The sequence below is a fragment of the Anastrepha ludens genome, chromosome X, assembly GCF_028408465.1.
Source record: "Anastrepha ludens isolate Willacy chromosome X, idAnaLude1.1, whole genome shotgun sequence".
NCBI lineage: Eukaryota > Metazoa > Arthropoda > Insecta > Diptera > Tephritidae > Anastrepha > Anastrepha ludens.
In genome coordinates this window covers 83972338-83994729 of record NC_071503.1, presented here as the reverse complement: position 1 = coordinate 83994729, position 22392 = coordinate 83972338, and the positions used below count along the sequence as shown (strand labels likewise).

The 22392-nt window shown below is 41.1% G+C and overlaps 1 protein-coding gene across 5 annotated transcripts in view; it reads right to left on the bottom strand.

Moving 5' to 3' along the window:
• LOC128870469 (plexin-B) overlaps positions 1-22392 on the bottom strand; it is a 197162-nt gene that overhangs the window by 131134 nt on the left and 43636 nt on the right. For all 5 annotated transcript variants that reach the window (XR_008455384.1, XR_008455383.1, XM_054113141.1 and 2 more), the window contains exons 2-7: positions 9728-10878; positions 8906-9666; positions 8530-8832; positions 2466-3269; positions 301-2400; positions 8-141 (exon numbers count right to left, since the gene is read on the bottom strand). Coding sequence is in view for 3 of the 5 variants with exons in the window: in XM_054113141.1 (XP_053969116.1) it covers positions 8-141; positions 301-2400; positions 2466-3269; positions 8530-8832; positions 8906-9666; positions 9728-10460 (4835 nt within the window). In the remaining 2 variants the exon portion in view is untranslated. The remainder of the gene's footprint in view (positions 1-7; positions 142-300; positions 2401-2465; positions 3270-8529; positions 8833-8905; positions 9667-9727; positions 10879-22392) is intronic.

Sequence of the window (22392 nt, the reverse complement as noted above, 5' to 3'; positions counted from 1 at the left end):
TACTTACTTGTCGCGGATATTAAATGTTTTCTGAGACTCCAAAGTTTCAATAAAAGTTAATACAAAATATTTATTGCTTATCAGTTGTCCAAATTGAAGCATAGCAGTATCGTACGGAGTGTGAGGATTATTCATTCGTAGCTATTAAAAAAAAATATATATATATAACCGTACATAATGATTTTTGTGCAGCTCGATAGTTATTAAAAAATACGTTAAATTTCAAGTATGTTATCTGCAAATGTTCACCTAGTAGATTACAGCTGTTTCGATTTGCACCAATGTAAAAAAAGAGCTTACCTTTGGTGCTATCAAAATTGGATGGTCTGAAACTCCAGGAAAAAACACTTTCATTATGTAATTGACGTGGTCGAGGGTAGGTATCCCGCTGCTCTCCAAATCAGCGGTCAAATCAGTCATGTCGGTTTGTAGTTCAGCAAAAGCCTGTTTACATTCCGAACGCACATTGCTTTCTAAAGTAATCATTTGAATTTGTATGCGTTTATATTCACGCTCTGCTTGTGTTGATTTTCGTCTGTAGATTATTAGGACAACAAACAAGGCCACCAATGCGATGAGAACTGTAACAACAATACCGACAAACGCATTCGAAAATGAATATGGCTTGAGTAGATCGTACTTTAAGTAACCAATAACAAATCGCAAGTTTCGACCAACTTTTACAACAACTAACGGCAAAGAGTTGGGCTGTTCGACGCCATTTTCATCAGTTGATAAAGGCTGTTTCTCCGGAGGAATACAAACTAATTGATTCAGAGCTAAACTAGTAATATTACACTGCAATGTGCCAATTGTTACATTTACATCATACTCGTCTGCAGCGAGGTTTAATTGTTCGCCTTCTATTACTAGTGTATCACCTTTATAAAGCTTAACTCCATCTGGAAAAGGAGTGTACTTTGGGTCGGGCACATAAACAATTGCACTACGTAAGTTCTGAAAATATTTGCTCAAATCACGTACCCATTGCACATTATCCATAATAAAACCAACTTGAAGGTTGAATTGGGTTTCCTGTATCCTTACAAAAGCGGCCATGTCAGGATTTACACCTGATCCACCAAAATAACCACTGGCTGCGTTGATGACTGTTGTATATGAATATGAATTGTCTTTAACTTGTGTGCTCCGCTTTCTTACGCTTTCAAAATTAAATTTCGTAAGTGATGAAGCGTAAGGATTTGGAGCTGCCGTTTGGATTTGTTCTAAAGAGGCCTTATATTCTAAATATTTTTCATTTACTGACGGTGATGGGCACTCCATTTGGTTTGGATTTATGACAGTACAAGCACTTTTATTAATGCGCTCATTGTCAATAGTAACTTCTAACTCTGGTTTCTGTATCGAATTGAGGTGTAAACCGTGGACTGTCATAACTCTTCCACCGCTGGCAAAACTACGCAATGGTTTTATTTGCATTATTCGCGGGTCTTGTGTGTAATTAAATATAGAGCATATTCGTGTCGTAGGTATTTGGAAATTATAAGCATAGTTTGTACCAATTTCAGGAGATACGAATTGATGTTGATTATAAGAGTTTCCATGCGATTGAATTTGTGGTAACTTAGGATTGTTACAGGAGAATGTACGATTGGCACCATCTATAACTAATTGTAAAGTTCGTATGGGCTCTGGTTGTGTAGCTTCAGATGTTATACAAGTTAAACGTGATGAAGATGCCTGAGTAACGTTGATGTGACATTCATACTCATCCAGAAAGGCCCGTATACGCGAGCCTATGTTAAGATATTTTCCCATGAGTGAAATTTGTGTGCCACCCGATTTTGGTCCGATTGTTGGTTGTAAACCATTAAGCTGGATATTCTTGAAATGAAACTGTACACTGGACTCTGTGTAGCCGGCTTCATTGGCAACTTTTATGGGTGCAGAGAGCTCATATGCAACAGCACCAGTTCTACACTCAATTTTTACAGATATTTCATAATTAACCAATTCACATGGAACATTGCCAATTGATATTTTCCCACGCACATCTTCTTCTCGTATACCTAGATTACTGCCTTCAATGGTAATTAAGGTTCCTCCTTCAATTGGACCTGACAGTGGTTTAATCATATCAATACGGGGACGCGGACATTCATTAGCACGAGCCATCAAATATGGTGCGTCATATGACGCTACAGTATGTTCGGGGACTTCAGGCGAACAGGTCTCATTGTAGACACACGAATTACCGCACCACGCGCATTGGTATTTTGGATCTCTTGTAACGCATAAACTACAATCAGCATGCTCCCGATGTGAGCCCAATACATCACATTTATACAGAATAATTGTTGCCGTATCCACATAGTGTTGACGATTCCATGTAATATCCACTTTAGCCTCATATTCATGGGTATTCGTTTCATAAAAGTACTAGATTTCGCAAAATTATTATAAACTAATTAATTGATAAAACTGCATTGATCTTAAAAACTTACCGGTGTCTTTTCGCATACAACAATTTTATTTGATTCGATGCGAGCTGGTAGAAGCATTTGGGATGTTTCAATCTGAACCGTACATAGAAAGCCGGAATGAGCACTTTTTGGTTTGGGAAGGTTTTCAATTTCTAATTTTATTTCTTTTGGCACTTGCACAGGTAGCAATATTAGTTGACGCGAAGGTTTTAAATGTGGGCAAATTTCTTCGTTACTAATTACACTCTCCATATTTCTGCATTGTTCCATTTTATGAACGCATTTATTGTCAAAGATACACCAGTTACAGTCCCAAATACTACGCACGCATTTCTGACAGGTATTGTGACGTGCGCAGTCAAAAAATGCAAAGGAACGGGACACAAAATCTTTATTGGTTTCAGAACTTCGAACAGAAAGAGGCACAAGAACATGGTCCATATTCGAATTGATATTGGGTCGTTCCTCTATCGGTGGTGTCATACAAGCTAATCCATTTTCAAGTGCATCAGCGTCAATAGGAGTTGAGTTTCCGAAAACGCAACGATACTTAGCGTTGAATGGTTCTGGCAACGTACGTATAACCAAGTGCACCTGTGTAAGCTCAGTGATTGGTATTTTGTCCGGAACAACAGATTCGAAATCAATGCATTGTTGGCCGCTTCCTAAGGAAAGCCATCGAGCAGCAGCAGTATCCTTTTGACAGGTAGATCGGACAGTACAACGTTTCTCCAAAGAACACCAGCCACAGAATGGATCACGTGATTCTAAACATGAAGAACAGTTTGAATAAACTGAGCAGTGTTCTATACGAAGTTTGGTTATCTGTTTGAAAAATTGTATATGGAAAGATACATTAGTTGATATGTTTATCGAGCAAGTTATTATTAAGGCACGCAAGGGAATCGCGGTGCAACTGAAGGATAAAAATTATAAGTGACTAATAATAGGGCGGCCGACTTCCTAAACTTCGCTTTACAATTTAGCACTGCTAAGCGAAAAAACCTACAATGCAATTTTTTAATACCACTGCGATGATGATTTGCATCATAAAATTCTGTGATGAGCAATTTGCGTATGTTATCAGTATCAATAACTTGAAGCATTCATTTATGAGCATAAAATGACTATGCAACATCCTCTTTCTCGTTTATTACGATAACTTTTGACTTTGTACTTATGTAAGTCAACCGACATCTCAATGCACTATAGCACAACAGCTATATAAATTTGTGTTTGTTTACTATTTGAAGCAACAAAGTTGTTTCGTTTTAAAAAGATTGCTGTTCACAGAAATGTGCATGAAAGCAGCAGTTTTAATACATTTAATAAAAGAAAAAGCCATTAGACATGAGTGTCACAACCCACACCTCCACGGTAAGGAGCTTATCGGCGCAACACAACTCTCCAAACAAGCCCATCCCCTTCTCTCCTGCTCCAACTCCAGTGGGGGAGCAAACCAGCAGCTCTTGTTCCCCCGCACAGTCTGCTCCGTGCGTAAAGCCAAAATACCTCGAAACCTGGCATCAGTCACATGCAGTTTCTGCAATGGCTGGTGCCACTTTCGGAGATGCTCTGGCCTGCGCACCACTCGTGAGTAGACAACTGACTACGTTGAACCATGCACCCGCAACCGCCTCCCGTGGCGCGACCGCCCACCAGTATCAGCCCGCAACAACAACAGCGGAACGCACAGCAGTCCCAACGTTGACAAGCACACGCTTCCCTCACACCCCGAATTACAACAGTCCTACCGAGAAGCTTCAAGCTTCTGAAACAATGTCCTCAAATCGCTTGCCGGCAGCACTTGGGACAAAGACAAAGAATTGCTGCTATCGACATTTAAGACGATTGGCTGGCCGGTTCTAGACTATGCTGGCATGCTGTGGATAAAGCTCCAGACTTGCCAAAACACAGGTATTCGGACAGCGACGGGTTTCCTCCTGATGTTGCCTCTTCAACACCTTCACAACGAGGCACAGATGCTCCCAGTAAAGGAGCACAATAAACTACTCAGTAAACAGTTTCTGATTGGGTGCTACCGCAGGTTTCACCCTTGCAGACACCTGCTTGAGCCAGAGGCGCCTAGCAGGCACCTCCTCAGTTACCCCGACAAGATCCAGGACAAAACGAAAAGACATCTACTGGACCGCATAGTGCTTAGACAGACAATAAGCGACATTCATCGGGAGACCATCACCACCTTCTTAAGCTCCCGACCACCGAATGCCGTAATCGGAGTCCAACCACCGCCTACAGCAGATGAAGAGCTCCCCGTGAGACCCACGTGACACTAGCACAATTATGTTCTGGATATTGTAGCAGGTTACAACATACCAAACATATTTCCTGTATGCGAAGGCACCCCGCACGACGCTAACCACCTTTTCACATGCCCTTCTAAACCCACTCATCTAACCCCTCTCCCTCTGGACCCAACCATGATTTCTGGGCCTACCTTTAGATGAGTTAGACGAAGACGACCCTTCGACACTACACAGACACAGGGCTTGTATTGCTGCTACAACAACAACAACTGCACTTATTCTACAAAGGAAGAAAATACAGGTACTCGTATGTGTCTCGCCCCGTTCATTATAAATATTCGAGTTTATTTTGCATGCATTATATAAAACATAATGATTTAATAATATTAAATTAATTTATATTACACAAATAATGCCAAAAGCCCTGAGAAATATTGCATATTCATATGAGGAAAGGAAAAGAAAAATTACACCCTTCCACAAATTATATATTGAATATGATAAAATTTAATGATTTACTTAAATTTTATTGTAACAATTGAAGTTTGCACCCAACTAATTTGTAGGGCTTGTGTACACACATAAATTCAAAACACTTGGACATCGCTCACACTACCTTTTGAAACTATCCTTTTGGAGTAGCAGCTATAGAATACACTCTTTCATAACTGAGATAAGGAAAGCAGCAATAACACAATATCTGTAATCAAACGAGTTGTTGTGTTGTGAGTGGGTTTCTATTTATATTTGTGGCCTTGGACAATTCCAGTGTTTTCAAGCGCCATCAGACTTTGTCATGGAAAGCTTGACATATTTTACCACAAACGCACGCAGAACGTTTTGATGTGTGAACCATATTAGTGGTGTTTACAGTGGGCTTAAAAGATCGCTTCATGCTTAAAAAGGTTCTAAACAGTGGACAATTTCGTGGAATTATTTTTCGCAATTTTCAAAGCAGATTAACAAGGCATGAATGGGCGAAGGCATGAATCCGTTAATCGGCGTACAAGCACCGTAAATAGTGGGAAGATGAATTTCTTATTCAGCGATGATATATAATATCAATTGTTGTATGATATATCGGTGTTGTGCGCGAAATGATTGAACATCGTCATGTCATATATCGTGAGACTGAGGCACCCTTAGACATTAGTATGATGACAACAATAAGATTTTGCATGATCACCTTGTGTTACGAAAGATGTGTTTGTTGTTATACGATTTAAAAATGGCCTGGAAACGCTACTGGACAAAGTGCTTCAAAACTTGGTTCAAACGAATACAAAAGTGTATTAATCATCATAGAATATATTTTGAAAAATAAATAAAGTAATAAAAGTGATTTGTAGTCTATGACTTTAAAGAATTGTTGATGTCTTAACAGTGACAAGTTTTATGTTACCTATTTGAAAAAAAAAATGCTTTCTTATCAATGCAATCCTTAATTGTGTTAACAATGTAAATTCCATCACATCCAAAGTGTAAATATTTTAAGAAATTCCAGAATGTCTGCAATGTTTACACCAATTGGTATCAGACAAAAACATGCCATATAACTTATAATGCCAATAATCTGCTATCCCAAACTAGTCTTCAGCCACAAAATTAATGTAGCATATAATCATGTTACTCGCGAATTTGAGTATATCTCCAGCTGAAAGTTATGGCTACTTAGATGAGAAATATCTGATCTACATCAAAGCAAGCAACTTCTTTTTTTCGACATATGTTGGATAAGACAGCTGGCTTTATTTATGGGAAATTATCTTTCAAACAATCGATGAACCGATTTAATTGCACCTAAATGCAACTGTAAGACTGTTTTCCGGCAATGCCGTCCGTATCTGGAACTCAATTCCAACTTAATTCGAGGCAACTTCAAAAATGCTTTGTATTCATGTACATTATTACCGCCAGCTGCGAAGATGTTTGAAGTAACTAACCAACTTTGGATTTCACAAAGAAGACATGGGATCGTTGGAGTGGAAACAGCAAAATGGGATTGAAATATTGGATTGGCCTACAGAGTCACCTGATACTCTATTAAAAATGTTTGGGAATAGTTAAGCAAAAACTCAAAGGAAAACAAATACTGACGGTCAAACAGTTATCAAGGCAAATTCGGAAATTGTATTTCTGCGAATCTCCGTACTCGGTCGATGCCGCGGAATTTTTTGAGAATAACTTCGCCGCTCTTCCCATGCCCCTCCATGTGCGCATACCGCAAGATGATCACTGCTGCTATGACTCGCTTCATACCTACTGAACAGCTTACGGAAATCCGTCCAAATTTCCCAAAAGAAGCGGCTGTTGTGGCAAATGAGCATAACCACCTATGCCAGACCGATCCCGGATACCCTTGTATAAGGGATCTCAAAATGGAGATTCGGCGGACTAAATGGGTAGAACATTTGAAGACCTTTCACCTGTGGTGTGGGTAAGCTCTGGCCTACCATAAGGTCCCTGTTTAACCTGAGGAAGTTATTGTGCAGCGCGCAATCATTTTTGGTTATTGTGGTTAGTCGCACCCGAAGAGAAACGAAAATTTATTTTGCATCTTCCTTTACACAGAGTCAGGGGTCGTGTTATCAGACGGTGGCACAATATTTTAAGCAACAGTGCACCGCTTGCCGTCACCAGCGAGCCTCCAAAGGCATTCATCTAAAAATGTCCATGTCAAAAAACATAGAGAGTAAGTAATCTCACAAAGGCCTTCACTCTGTCAATGGCTAATAGGAACTGGGCGACGGACTTAACGAAAGCCTCTTCTGTAAGAGAAGAGTGCAACAGCATTGGTCTTATAGAAATCTTTCGACACTGTTAGCTATTCCACGCTACTAGTTGACTTCGAATAGTCCACAATGACTGAACGCAGTGATTTGCAAATAACCTGTGTGGTCGACACTTGTCAGTAACATTTCGAGATCAAATCTATAAACAAAGGAGGATAAAGCAAAGAAGGGTATTTTTATGTTTCGAAACAGTTTAATTGGAATTTAAAATAGCTCGCTCTGGTCTTATGAAAAGAAACTACGGAATGTAATATAATAGACTCGGCAGTCATAGTGCTTCGTCGGCTTACACAGGGAGCTTCCAGCGAACCAGAATTCTTTCCCACCAGAGATAAGGTTGCATGTTTTTCTTCTATCCCATCCGCTAAAGTTAATCAACCTGGCAGCGGGTGACAGGATTTACCTCCTTAAATGTTTTTTACTGGACACGCTTGACCAGATAGATAAGTATTGGCATTTTAAGGTTATTGTCCTACTGCTAAAGAACGTTAAACCACGGTACACATTTGTTTCCTAGACGGCTACTATTATTACACAATGGTTTATAAAATTAGCAATATCTTTTACTGTAAGTAACTTTATACTCCTCGGGAGGATGGTCGATTTTCGGGGTGTGAGCGAAAAGGGGGATTGTCTACTACAGGTATTGCAAGTTAGAATGATGGCCGAAAGCGATTAGAGAACTCTGCATTAAGGGGCACTGTAGTCATTCGTTCAATATCGGGAAATACACATGACAGAGCCTCTCTAAAATTGGCACCAGCCAAGGCATTACTTGCACTGACACACGGAAAGTGAAAAGGACAGTAGGAGAAGCGAAGTCCCCTGGTGGGTGCTTTGAGTAAAAACTGGCATGTTTCGCCAGGGTTTTAATAATTAATTAATATTAGTACTAACTGTCAAAATAGTCAAAGAATCCGTATAGAGAAGAATGTTTGAAATTCGAAAACTCCATCATGAGGATACCCCTAATAACAAGACTCTATATTACTTGTACACTATATCAAATATCTTTTTTATACTTACCTTGCGTTTCGATAGTACATACAAGAACTCCCTGTTTGAAGACATCATGGTATCTTGAAGAATTTGATTGCCTGGATCAACAACTATCTCTTCGTATTCACCCGCATTATGGCCAGATATCAAAACCTTTTTTATTGTGCCAGCCTCAGTTCCCAAAAAAGCTAACGAATGAGGACCAGTAGTCGTTGCAGTGACTGATGTTATACTAACGTTATCAAAATTAAACAGCGCTTGAGATGTAATCGCTGAAGATCCACTAATTTTTAAGCCCACCGTACAAAAATCTTGAATATTACCTATGGTCTACAAACAAAAAATAAGATATTTGTAAAACCAAAACATCAAGCCACGTTAAATCGAAAAAAAAAATACTTACGCCAGCTACTGGACAGTGACCATCGTCGATAGTACCAGATACATAACCTAAGTTGCGATCCTTAATAGTACCATTAAAACACATATGTATATTTTCATTAAACACTTCTTCAATATCTTTCAGACTATATATACACATAGCCGATTTGGCTTCCACTTGGTCGGTAATTTCTTTTGATGGCGAGAAGACTGTAACTAAAACAGAATCATCACGCTTGATTCCCATCTTTTTTGCTAGTTTTTGGCCAGCTTGTGCAATCTTTGCATCGCGTAGTATATTATAGTCAGTATTATCCTTAGTTGCAAGACACTGAATGGTTACCTCAGTATAGGTATCGTAATTTGGATCCGTCACGCATATACGTGCTAATCGAGTCACGTAGCCGGCTTCATCAGCTAGATGAGACCTTTTCTGCACCAGCGCAAAATAGGCATATTCTGAAGAGTTAAACCCATACACATAGTTAACAAGAAAGTGATCTCGATATTTCACATCTATATTAATAATAGATTGTTGTATTGAAAATTCAACATAATTTAAATCGTCTAACCGGCGTGACGAAATCGCTGGTACGTCATGCCTATAATCGCCAACATTTGTAAATGTTGTGCCGACATAGAGAATATCTTCGTCTTTCCATGAATATTTTGCGGGGCCGATAAAAGCATACGTGGAGGCAAACTCATCGTTAGCAGCCAAAGGAGTTTCAATGAATTGTGGCGAATTCGGAAAATTGGTAAGATTATACATTTCACAAGCACCTATATATAAATAATATTTGATATATATTGGCATATCATTTAAAGTTAGTAAACCACTCACCTTGTCGAACACTGCCACATACAATGAGTATTCCCATACCCTGCGCATAACTAACTATTAGGATTTTATTATGGTTATTAACTAGTGTTGTCTCGACATCATCGGGGCACCCACTTGCGTGACATTGTGGCGAATCATACTTAGGTCCGGTTAATGCCTGAGATAACACCCTCAAATTTTCATTCAACTGTAGGATCTTATTAGTTGAACCAGCGTAAAAAACATTACGCTTGAAATCATATGCTAAATGAGTAAAATAGTTTTTGTACTGGAAACCACTTAGTATGGTTGGTGTCGAGCGATTGAAAGCATTCAGTGCGCTTGTTATTATTGAAGAAGTGACTCCATCAGATCCTCCTTCAATGTTACTACCTCCAAGAGCCACGGCAGGCAAACTGAATTGCGCCACTATATCACTTGACGAAAACTGTAGGCCCATCTGCGATGTATTTGTACTCGTTGAACTCGACAGAGTACTCTTTACTGTGCTGCTACCACTTCTGTTTCGACTGCTGCCATCAGTCAATGCTGTAGCAGCAGTAAAAATACTACAGCATACGAAACAGATAGCGCAAATTGTATAAAACCTAAACAATTGTAAGAAACTTCGTAGTTTTTGCCTTCGCCAAATATTTCTTCGTGCAAAACCATTGTCGTGTGTACGATTGTAATCTTGAGTCATCAAAACGAGATTATCAGCATATTTTATCACAAGTCGTAAGCTGTGAGTCATTGTTGCAATTGTTATTCGAATGACATCAATGACTTTCTTATACGCCGTGTATACTCTGATTCGTGGGAGTGGAGTTGTTATACTACATGTAATTAGTAAATATCACTGATCTACTATTAAAACGGCTATTTTAAGGATTTTGCATACGCTACGTATTCCTAGGCAACATGACTTTTGTTTTTTGTACACTTGAATCCAATTTTGCCACTTTGATACCATTTCATTACTTTCTTATTTAGCGATTCAATTATTTTCCTGAATATTGAGTTAAAATTTTCTCATATCCCCGACGAGTACGATGCTATCAGGTCATTTTTCTGTCTATTTTTTTTTTTTTTTTTTGCTGCTGTTGCTCTTCTTAGATAAATATGTTCACTCTCCAATTAAGGTCCTTTTTTATCTTTAGATATAAAATATACTGAAAGTTTATAAAATAATATTATTAAACTACATATGAAATTACCCTACATCACTTTCATTTTCAAACTATGCTCTCTAAAGGGTCTTTCAAAAGTAGACCCTAGATGTCAATAATAAATGATTCGTAACGGTACGTTTTTGTGATCTGTCAAATTTGTTTATTTATTTACTTTATTTATTTATTCATTAATCTCGAACAAAATTCAGAACAGACATTTAAGAGATTAGTTCAAAACTGCAATACAAGTAATTTATAATATTTACGATTAAAAAGTGTAGTAGAATTAGACTATCAACATAAGAAACTATTAAATTGCTAAATATATTAAGCTAAAATTTAATTTTAACGGAATTAATTGTTTTGAAACTAAAATAACAAATATTTAGGAAGTATTATTTTGATTTGTAACACAGAAAGTAATTTTTATTTGCATTTGAAATACGTGTTCAGCCCCAAAAAGTCCAAGTCCGAAAAGGTTAAGAGATATATAAATTCAGAGAACGTTCTAACGAGTGGCACATTAGCACTATATATATAGGGTTTAATTGAAAAGTAATGAGCCTTCCGCGCGGAGCGTCTGCCAAGCGATCAACCGAATCACCTGGTGGGGTAAAATGATAGTTGGACCTTCCCCTTCCACTAGAAACCGGTCCCAGTTCGCTGGCAACAGCGGTACAATCAACATCGCTCCGCGCGTGAAAGCTGTTTTAAAAGTGTGTTAGGATTTTGCAGTGGCGAAAATGCAGCGATCGTTGGAGCAACGTTACTCGATCAAATTTTGCGTAAAGCTAAACAGTTTGTACCTCCAAGAAGCACTGTAAACGCGGCATTTTACAAATAAGTGCTCCTTCGGCTGAAAAACCGCGTAGCTCGGGTTCGGCCCGACCTCGTCAACAATTGGACCCTTCATCACGACAATGCGCCGGCGCATACCGCCTTCCTCTGCACCTCTGCATTGTCCAATATGGAGATTCCGGTGCTTCCACACTCTCCCTAAAGCCCAGATCTGTCCCCTCCGGACTTCTTCTTGTTCCCGCGCCTGAAAAGAAAGCTGAAGGGGAGGCGTTTCGACTCCATCGAGGCGATCCAAAAACTGTGACAGCCGAATTGAACGCGATTCCAGCGGATGAGTTAAAAAAATGTTTCCTGCAGTGGAAGAACCGCTACCAGCGGTGTATTGACGCTCAAGGGTACTATTTTGAAGAATATTAGTTGTATAAGCCAAAAGGTTTAATAAACCTTCTTTAAAAAAATAAGGCTCAGTACTTTTCAATCAAACAGATATAGACTTAAAAGAAAATAAACAATTACTAAATGAGTTGCGCTCGATCCCGATGAAGATGCAATGTCTCTTCGTAAGAAAAGTAAAACTGTGGACACTAACAGATCAAACTTCTGGACATCTATACAGGATCTAGAAGGTGATGAATGTGACATGGTACGTAATGGGACTTTCCAAAAAATAAAGCTACATATAAAAGAAACGCCTCCGCATATTAAGGTTTTCGCTAGTGACTTTATAGAGAACCTTTTAGTATGAAAAGCCATAATCGATTTTTATGATATATAAAAAAATATCCGTCGGCGGTTGGTTTTTATAAAAAAAAAATTATAGTAAAATGACCTTGAAAACAAAAAAATGGATTTGGACTGAAGTGCAAAGAAGTGAAATTAGTTAGAAAAACATCCGAAGGCTACAAAGATACTCTTGATATTTTATACTTTGAGCGTGGCTCAGTTAAGCTGCACGATTTCAAGCGTGACATAAAAACCCATTTTCACATTATTATTGCGGGTTCCAATCGAGCAGCGTTTTTTTTTTATGTGGAGCTTTTTCATGGCATAAATACACTCGGAGGTTGCCATTGCCTTCCCAGGGGCGACCGCTATTAAAAAAATTTGTTTTTTCATTTTGGTGCTTCACGGAGTTCACACGGTGACAGGTTCGAACCTACGTTCTCCGAATGGCAGTCTCGCACCAACCCATTCGGCTACGTCTGACAGCAGCAATTTGTTCACTGAAATGTAGAACTAAATATGAGCAATTTAAAGCTATCGCACAATTAGCAATTAAGTTTCTGTACTCTAGTAATTAGTATCTGTATCTCAGCTTAAAACAATTTTCTGGATCTGTTGCAGTACCCGAAATAAGAACTTTGAAGACCAATTTTCTCAAACTAGATAGTTTATTACATTTCAGATTTAATAAAAACAAGAAACTATTTCCATACAAAATTTAGACAACTCAGTAAAACACTGATCCGTGCATATCCGCAAACAGATCTCACAGTATAGGAATGCCAACTGCAATAAGAAACTTAGTTTAATTGAAAAGAGAGCAAGCGATTCTGGAACATTTGTAAAATAATGCGAAGAAAACATTCGGAAATCCAACCTCTATCCTAAGTCGCGAAAAAAACCAAATTTGTTTGCATATAACTTTTAAGAAAATAGCAAGGTGCCCAATAAATTGGGAACTCCACTCGTCTCAAACTTAATTGATGCAGCTATAAACCAAATAAATTCGCAAGATGTAGACACTCAAATATCTATACAATATCTATACGTGGATTTAGAATATGTACATGTTCATATTCTGCATGATGCAACACTGAGGTAATCTGTTGGACATGATGACATACAAAATATACAACACATATACTTCATGTTTTTGATAAATTTCTGCATCAAATTACAATATTTCCCTAGAGCGAAAATAAGTCCAATTCGTAAGCCGGGCAAGCCAGCAAACATAGCTGATAGCTACCGGCTTGCGAAAATTCTCCACTGAACCATCTGCGAGCGTGCCGGCGTGAAAAAAGCACACCAATTGCCCTATTTTAGGCGGTACTTAGCTAAGTTAAGGTTACTATGGTTAATGTTCGATACTCTGCAATACTAAATTAATATTCAAAGTATTTTAAAGTGGATTAAAGTGTAATGCGACCCGTACCGTGAATATGTTAGGCTTGGAGCCCTTTTACAAATAACCAAGTCTCGAACGGAGCTTACGGATACCTGGCGTCCTCCATAACAACTAGCCTTACCCCAGTAGTTCAGAGCTATGCATGGGCGGACATCTTTTCTCCGACACTCGTGGGTCCAAAATGAATAGTCCAAGCAAAATAATCAAGAAAAGGAGATCGGTACTCCTTTTAACAGACCGACAGCAACAACCAGTTCCGCAAACCGAGCAATGGTTGCACCGAGCTCCAAAAAACCACTGCATATCGGCCAAATAAGTCGAACAAAACAAATAGTGACAACCGGGGCGAAAGCTAAGCCAGTCACTACAACATCAACAGTATTTGCTACGGGTCCTAGCACACGCAAAAGTGCATTAGCCGAGCAGTCAACTGCGATTCAACTCGCTAAAACGGTCCCGGCCGGAAGCACAGCTACTGCTAGCTCCGGTACCGAAAGATGGCCGCTTCTGAGGGTGGTAGATCAAGCGAAAGCGGGCTACCAGGATCGTAGAAACGCTGCAAGGCTACTAAGGAGGGTGAATGGAGCCCAGCCTGAAGAGCATGAGCTCACACAGCAGCTAAAGGAAGCGATTAAGAGAGCGAAGTCAATCATTCCCGACTTCAACACCGACTTTAAGCTGGTTCAATCTGAAATCCAAAAAGACAACGGTCCTTGGAGGAAAGTAAGCCTAATGCAAAACCATAGGCATGACGCCCAAAATATCCATTGCGGAGATTGCGACAAACCGCATCATCATAGGAGGCATGATTCCAGAGATCCAATGGAAATGATTTGAGGCTGAGCTAACGAAAGTGGCACTGGGTGGCAGATTACACTGGAGAAGCCCGGCCAATTCTCTTCGTGCGAAGATTTAGGCTAGCACCAAGGCCAGATAAAAATTATAGTTTGTGACGATGCACAACTGTATAAAACGGCCATCTCAAAAGTCGACGAAGTATACCCTAATGTCAAGCTGGTTGTAGACAGGAAGGATATTCCGTCCAGGCCATGCGCAAGGGATCGATTACCGTGAACTGTTCAAGACCCGAAGGACATAATGCAGCTTATTCGGGTCTGCAATCCAGATGTTACAACGCAAAAGTGGAAATTCATCAAGATTGTCAATAACAGGAACAGCGCAGAGGAATCGAAAGAACAGAAATGCGCTACCATGCAAGCTCTCCTATTACTGACTGAAGACTCAATAATGTAAAAATTAAGTTTAAGGTTTATTAAAGTGACACGGAGGCAATAGAACTCTTGGCCAAGAAGACGAACATCGAGGCGAATTCTCAGACTCAGAACTGGGCTTGGGAAGGATGCACTTCGAACGGAAGCGCAAGTATTCTGTGCGACAGCGTCAATATTTCGAAAAGGAACTTGTATGCGAAGGTAAGGAAGATCCAGAGGAAGCCGGGTTTGCCCTCCTGGATCGTCTGGCCGAAGATCAAGAAGTGGATGAGGACTCAGGAACATTGGGTACGGGATGGCGAAACTTGCGGCGTGGGGACTTCCGGCTATAAATTATGTGAGACCAATTGTGAAGGTATTAAAAGGGCATGTATAACTGCAAAACCATAACTATATTTATGATTCAAATTTTCAGTGATGCATATGGTACGACGGCGAGTTGGGAAGTGAGCGGAAGCAACATCGGCTGATCTCGTTTTTTTTTGCTGGGGACGACTTAGGTCCTCTGCCGTCGCCGCTTATAAGAGCGGCTGCGAAGCACACAACCGTGAAATCCTCCTAGGAGGTGTCGCCGATGCGCACCATACCGTACGGGGCAGCTCATGTACCAACGAACGTGGTGCTGCAGAAGACAGTTTAATATACCAAGTGACACCCAGATAAACGGGAACTTAAAGGAAGTATTTATAATTTCCATCATATCGAAATGGCCGCAATGATAATAGAAAATCATTAAATCAACACGTACAAATCCTTACGGGCGTATGTAGAATTCCGCTAAATAAAGCCTGTCCCATAGTTAAGTATAAGGGAAAGAAAAAACCACCCTGGAGGTCAGAAGACCTAACAACCTTGAGAATTGATTGCAGAAGACAGTTTAATACCACAAACCAGACGAGAGTGTAAAGACTGATACTGCCACTACATTAACTTAAGAATATATAAAATGAAGTTAGCGAAAAGGTCTGGCTCGAGAACGTTCTGTGGAGAAATCTAAGGAACCATAAAAGCATCTAGACTGGGTAAAATCTTAAAAAAAAAATCATTATTCCACGGGATACCTCAAAAACCGGATCAGAGTTGGACTAACTTGAGTGAAGGGACACATACTTACCAAGCAACGAATCACCTAACATGACAGTTAAAAATCGAATAGAAAAATCTAATTGTGCCATTAATGATATAGTCTCTTAAACTAAGATAACATGGGCAGTGAACTCTTTCGAACCATTTACATTAGAAGGTAAAAATGGATTCTTCTTGGCTGAAATACAAAACTCACTCGGCTATATTATGGAGTGGTTATCTGTTATATTCAAAGCAAATTTGAAGCTCAAATGCGTTCCATCCTTATGGAGAGAAGTAAAAGTTGTTTTTATTTCTAAGGCAGGAAAAAGCTCACACATAATACCCGAGGATTTCGGGCTAATAAGGCTACCCACATTTTTACTAAAAGCTTTAGAGGGAAACATAGAAGAGTATATTAAAGATAATATCAACCCCACTCAGCATAGTATCTCGCAACACGCGTACTGCAAAGGAAAATCTACAGAAACAGCACGTAACTCACTTGTTACAAAAATTTAAGTCAAAATATAATAGAAATTACACACTGCTAGTTCAAAAACATCCTACCGGATACCATAATAAAGGCACTGACTGATATCGGAATCTCTGAGTCTCTGGTTGAGTTCATCAAAAAATTGCTTATGACCAGATTTGCGATCGCAACCCTAGGAGCCTCAAATATCAGGAAGAGGCAGTATGGGAACATCTCAAGGCGGTGTACCCTCCCCTCTCCTCTAAGTTCTAGCAATAAACTTCTTGCTAAAGAGCCTAGCCTATTTTCTAGAGTGGATGGTTCCATATATGTGTAAGTCTACGCAAGTAGGAAAGTCACTGAGAGAATCCCATTCTCTTGGGAGTACCCAGGTCAATGCTTCTGCATATGGTCCAAGCAGCGCGTTCCGGGTTTGCCCACGTATCCTCTGGATAGCTTCCGAATAGCCGTTCGAGAGCGAGCCAATGTGAGAAGACGAAGCAACCCCGTCACTGAACATGGCTGCCGATTGTGAAAGGTCGAAGTCTACCATCACACAACTGATGGGCCTTTTCAGTCAATACGTCAAATCTTGGAAAAGACCCATGGAAGGAGAATCGACACACACCATCTTTTTGTCGATTTTAAAACTGCATACGACAGCACGAAAAGTAGTTACCTATATGCCGCGGAGTCTGAATTCGAGGTTGTAAAAACCTTCGTTTATTTAGGAACCAGCATTAACTCCGATAACAATGTCAGCCTTGAAATTAAACGTAGAATCTCTCTTGCCAACAAGTGCTACTTTGGACTAAGTAGGCAACTGAGCAGTAAAGTCCTCTCTCGACGAACAAAACTAACACTCTACAAGACTCTCACCATGCCCGTCCTAACGTATGGCGCAGAAGCTAGGACAATGACAACATCCGATGAAGCGACGCTTGGAGTGTTTGAGAGAAAGATTCTGCGTAAGATTTTTGGACCTTTGCACGTTGGCTACGGCGAATATCGCAGACGATGGAACGATGAGCTGTATGAGCTTTACGACGACATAGACATAGCGTAGCGAATAAAGAATCAGCGGCTACGTTGGCTGGGTCATGTCGTCCGAATGGATTCAAATGCTCCGGCTCTGAAAGTATTCGATACCGTACCAGCTGGTGGTAGCAGAGGAAGAGTAAGACCTCCTCTGCGTTGGAAAGATCAGGTGGATAAGAACTTGGCTTCACTTGGTGTGTCTAACTGGGGCCAGTTAGCACGAGAGAGAAATGCCTAACGCGCCAAAAGAAATGACTCAGCCAAAATCGCGTAAGCGGTTATCGCGCCAATCAAGAAGAAGAGAATTCGGCAAGCAAATAGCTCTCAGATTAAGAGAAATTGATTTACTCAGAACGAACCGTAGGGGGCACTCCTGGATTTCTGTAAGACCAAGGACATTAACTTAAATAAATCCTTCCTCACGGCGTTTCCTTCGAAAGATTAATGGGATAACGGGCTTATTGTTAACGAAAACGAAACGTACAAATGGTTAAAAATTACATAACAAAGTAGGCAGAGTGGTTCACTCCGTTAAACTTGGTGATAACCAATTATTTCGCCTACCTGATCATTGTAGTTTATTTCAAACGGAATCACGGCTATAAAGAAGGGGCTTACAGCGATGAAAACGAGAGTATTATCCACAAATGAAGTCTTCATTTACTCAAACAGTCAAGTAGCTATAAAAGCTCTAGAAACCAGAACACACTCGTCGAGGGCAGGCATAGAATATTTTAAACTTCTAAACGACGCATCTCAGTATTACACAGTACACCTTATCTGGCAGACAGGCCACAGAAATAAAGCAGGATAAAACTTCGATACCTATGCCCATAGCCACTCGTTAATTACTAATAAATAGGGAAGTACATGATGAGTACATGCGAACTAAGCCATCAGACATGGCCAAAATTGAACAACGGTCGCTCAAAAAACTGGTAATTATTTAATAGGAAACCACGCCAGAAGGTTGGGACTCCCATACTACGATTTTTGTAGAAGCTGCCTTAACAAGGAAGAAGAGAAACCAATCAGATACCTCCTATGTAAGTGTGAAGACTTAGCTAGAAGGATACTTCCCCTCTTGGTAGTGCATTCTTAAAAGATGTATAGCGCATCTAAAACTAACGAAGTTTTGCTCGTTTATAAAAGCTATAGAATGGTTTAAAAATAAACCCATAGTGTACGGACAAGCTCCAGTGGCATCACAGCGGATCTACGACAGGTATAAGTGTATCATTACAACAACCACCCTACCCCTCCAACACCTTCTAAGAAGCTAAAACAAGATTTTTGAAAAAATTATTAAAAAAAAAATATATCAGTTCTTAGACACTCATACAAACATACCAAACAAGCAATTTGGATTTAGGCAACAAATATTGCACGACTGATCAAACGAATCTATAACTACGCCAAGTCTAATTTCGCTCACAAGAATTCAATCAGTTTAATGCTTCTTAACGTTGAGAAAGCTTTTGAGCCGATATGGCGATATGACGGATGCAGAAATCAAATACTGAAAGATTCGACTGATGCGTCAGGTTATTGTCTCCGGTTCTGAAGCCAACCATAAGGTGACGTGTGCGTATCTGGCCAACTTCGAGTGGACCAGGACCGTGGTCAATAACGTGCGCCCCATGGGGACCACTCGCTTCGCAGTCTACAGCGAGGAGAGTGTACCCCTCAGGGAGGCCATCTGCTGGATTCCGGATCCAGACCTATCTACGGCGGATGTCCTATCCAGTCTACGTGCCCAGAATCCGGACATCAGCTCGAGGCTTGGCGAGTCCTATCGTACACCAAGAGCAAAAACCGGGAAGGAAAGGAAGGGGCTGTCTTGTGGTGCGGGTGGATGAGGCCAGTGCTAATGTCATGGACTCACGTTACGGGAACCGTCTGAGTCTTTTCTTTGGGACGGTTAGTTTCCACGTCTTTCCCAAATGATTGGTTCGGACGGTTCCTGTAGCTACCCTCTCTTGACGGTGATACAGGTTAACTTGCGGCATTCCAAAGCCGCTACCGCACTACTAAATAGAAGGCTTACCCAGCTGCCCCTGGGTCTTTAGGGGCCGCCTCTGTGGCTTAAGCACGTTGAAAAGGGCCACGTTATTATATGGCAGGAGATCAAGTAGACCTAGGCCCGGTCTTATAATATCATCCCATTTCACTGTGACGGGTCTTGAGCAATTCTGTTGCCAAGACCTGGTCGCGGCTGAGGTGTGTTATAGGGGTAGACGCGGATGGTCGAAGTTTGTGATTCCATCTGCTTATTTTTCTACGACGCTCTGAAAGGGCCACCCCCCGGAAAGGCCACTAGTATCGTGAGGTTTTGTGAGCGGCGCAATCTGGGCCTTATCCTATGTTGCGATGCTAATGCCCAGCATACAGTCTGGGGCAGCAGTAAGTGTAATAAACGGGGCTTTCGGTTATTCGAATTTATCGCGTCCTCTTGCCTAGACATACATAAAAAGGGCCCACAGCCTACGTTTGCAACTGCTAGAAGGCAGGAGGAGATTGATCTCACCCTATCAAACTCAAAACTAGGGTGGTCAATCAAGAACTGGAAAGTCCTTGCGGAAGATTCGTGTTCCGACCACAGATACATTGAGTTTCAGTGTGGCGAGGAGGCACAAATTCCATTGTCCTCTAGAAACCTCAGAAAAACAGACTAGCAGAAGCTTAGAGGCGTTGCGGGACCTTGGCGAGACGCCACCAAGACTTCGGAAAGAACAAACCATTAAGGTGACTGTTGAGAAACTCAACGCTGCCCTAACTGAATGTTTTGAGTCAGTCTGTCCAATTCGACTTGGTGGAATCGAGAGCTCTAGAGGTTAAGGCGAGAAAACTTCTAAACCAGGCCCTCAAGACTAACCTTGCTGAGGACTGGGAGCGATACCGTGATGTTCAGAAGAATTACAAGAGGCTTATTCGGGAATCGAAACAAATTTCCTATAGGGAATTCTGCAACAGTATTAAATCTCTGAGTGACACGGCGAAATTGGTTAGGATTGGTGAGACACTCATCTTGCTGATGAAATCTCACTTTCTAGGTAATCAGATAAGAATTGGCCGGCAACAGCACTTAACAAAAGAGGCGGTTGTAAGAGCTCCTACACCTTCCCGGCATGACTAGTACATTCACAGATCTGTGGTGAATGAGGCCGCCATTCGTTTTACAATCAAATCTTTTGGCGGCTACAAGTCGCCAGGGCCAGATGGCATATATCCTGCTATGCTGAAGGAAGGCGCAGAGCTCGTGACAGCAGTCCTAAAGGAAAATATGTCCGTTTCCACGACAGTCGGTTCTACGTTACCGAAACGACCCAGATTTATATCCGGCCAAGCACTGTCACTCCAGTAGCAATCCCTGTATGTAAATATGGGGAATGTTTATGCTGCTACAACAACAACAACAAAATATTGTCTGCATGCCTGGCACTGGCCTATACACCACGCTCTTGGAGGATGGTGAGGATCGCCTTCATCCCAAAGGTTGGAAGACACGACCACACCAGCCCCAAAAACCTTAGGCCCATACGCATGACTTCTACCATGCTGAAAAGTCTCGAACGACTGGTGGAATTGCGCATACGTCTGAAGTCGCTGAAGGTTCACCCACTCTCTCCATTTCAGCATGCCTATCAATGTGGAAAATCCTGCGAGTCGGCACTGCAAAACCTTGTTGCTAGGGTAGAGTTGGCCATCGACTACGCTATGGGCATCTTTTTAGACATAGAGGGGGTGTTTTTTAATGCCACTTTCGACAGTATGTGCACCTCTGCCAGTAGACATGGTGTAGACCGGGTGCTGGTGAATTGGATTCGCTCAATGCTAGCCAAAGAATCGTCACGGTGCGGAGGAGGATCTGCTAGTGTCATCCGGGGTTAATAGAGGCTGCCCCCCAAGATGGTGTGCTGTATCTATTGCTTTGGTGCATGGTGATCGATCCTCTACTCACCACCTTAAACGACTCGGGAGTCTACGCACGAGGATATGCGCACGACGTTCTCTGTTTGCTAACGGGCCCTTCGCTTATGAACATCTGTAAAACAGTGCCGAAAACTCTAGATATGCTGAACACTTGCTGTGCTAATGGGCTATTAGCAAACCACACCATAACTGGTATTGTTCTCTTTACTAGAAGCAGGAAGCTTGATGGACTCGTTCTGCCTAAGCTAAAAGATGTCACAATCCTGCAAGGCAAGGAAATTAAATATCTTGGAGTAATCCCCGATAAGAAGCTGCTCTGGAAATCACACGTTTAAACAAAGACATTCAAAGCATTGACAGCCTTCTGGCAGTGCAAAGGTGATTTTTAGAAAAACTCGGGGTCTTTCTCCTAGCAAGGTCCTATAGATCTACACTGTAGCCAACTGTTGCGTCGGAGCTTTTCCCCGACTACTTCAGGCCCGGCATTAGATGCTCTGATTAGTCTACCACTTGATGTTTTCATCCACAAGGGGAATTAGTACGACCCCTGTACGGCAGTGGACCACAGAGTAGGCATGGACTTTGACTCCATGCTATCCAGAAATGTGCTTGCCAAGAGATACAGTGTGGTTTTGCCAGAGACAAAACTAAGATCAAACTCAGAAAATGAGCCCGGCAAACACTGTTTTCGCGTTTTCACGGATGGCTCCAGGATGAGCACGGCTCCGGCTCTGGGGTCTACGAGGAATCCAGTGGGACGAAACCGCGCTGTCCCGACAAAAAAAAAGACAAAAGAACAGGTTCGAAACTAGGTAGTTATGATATTCCATGATCCAATACCG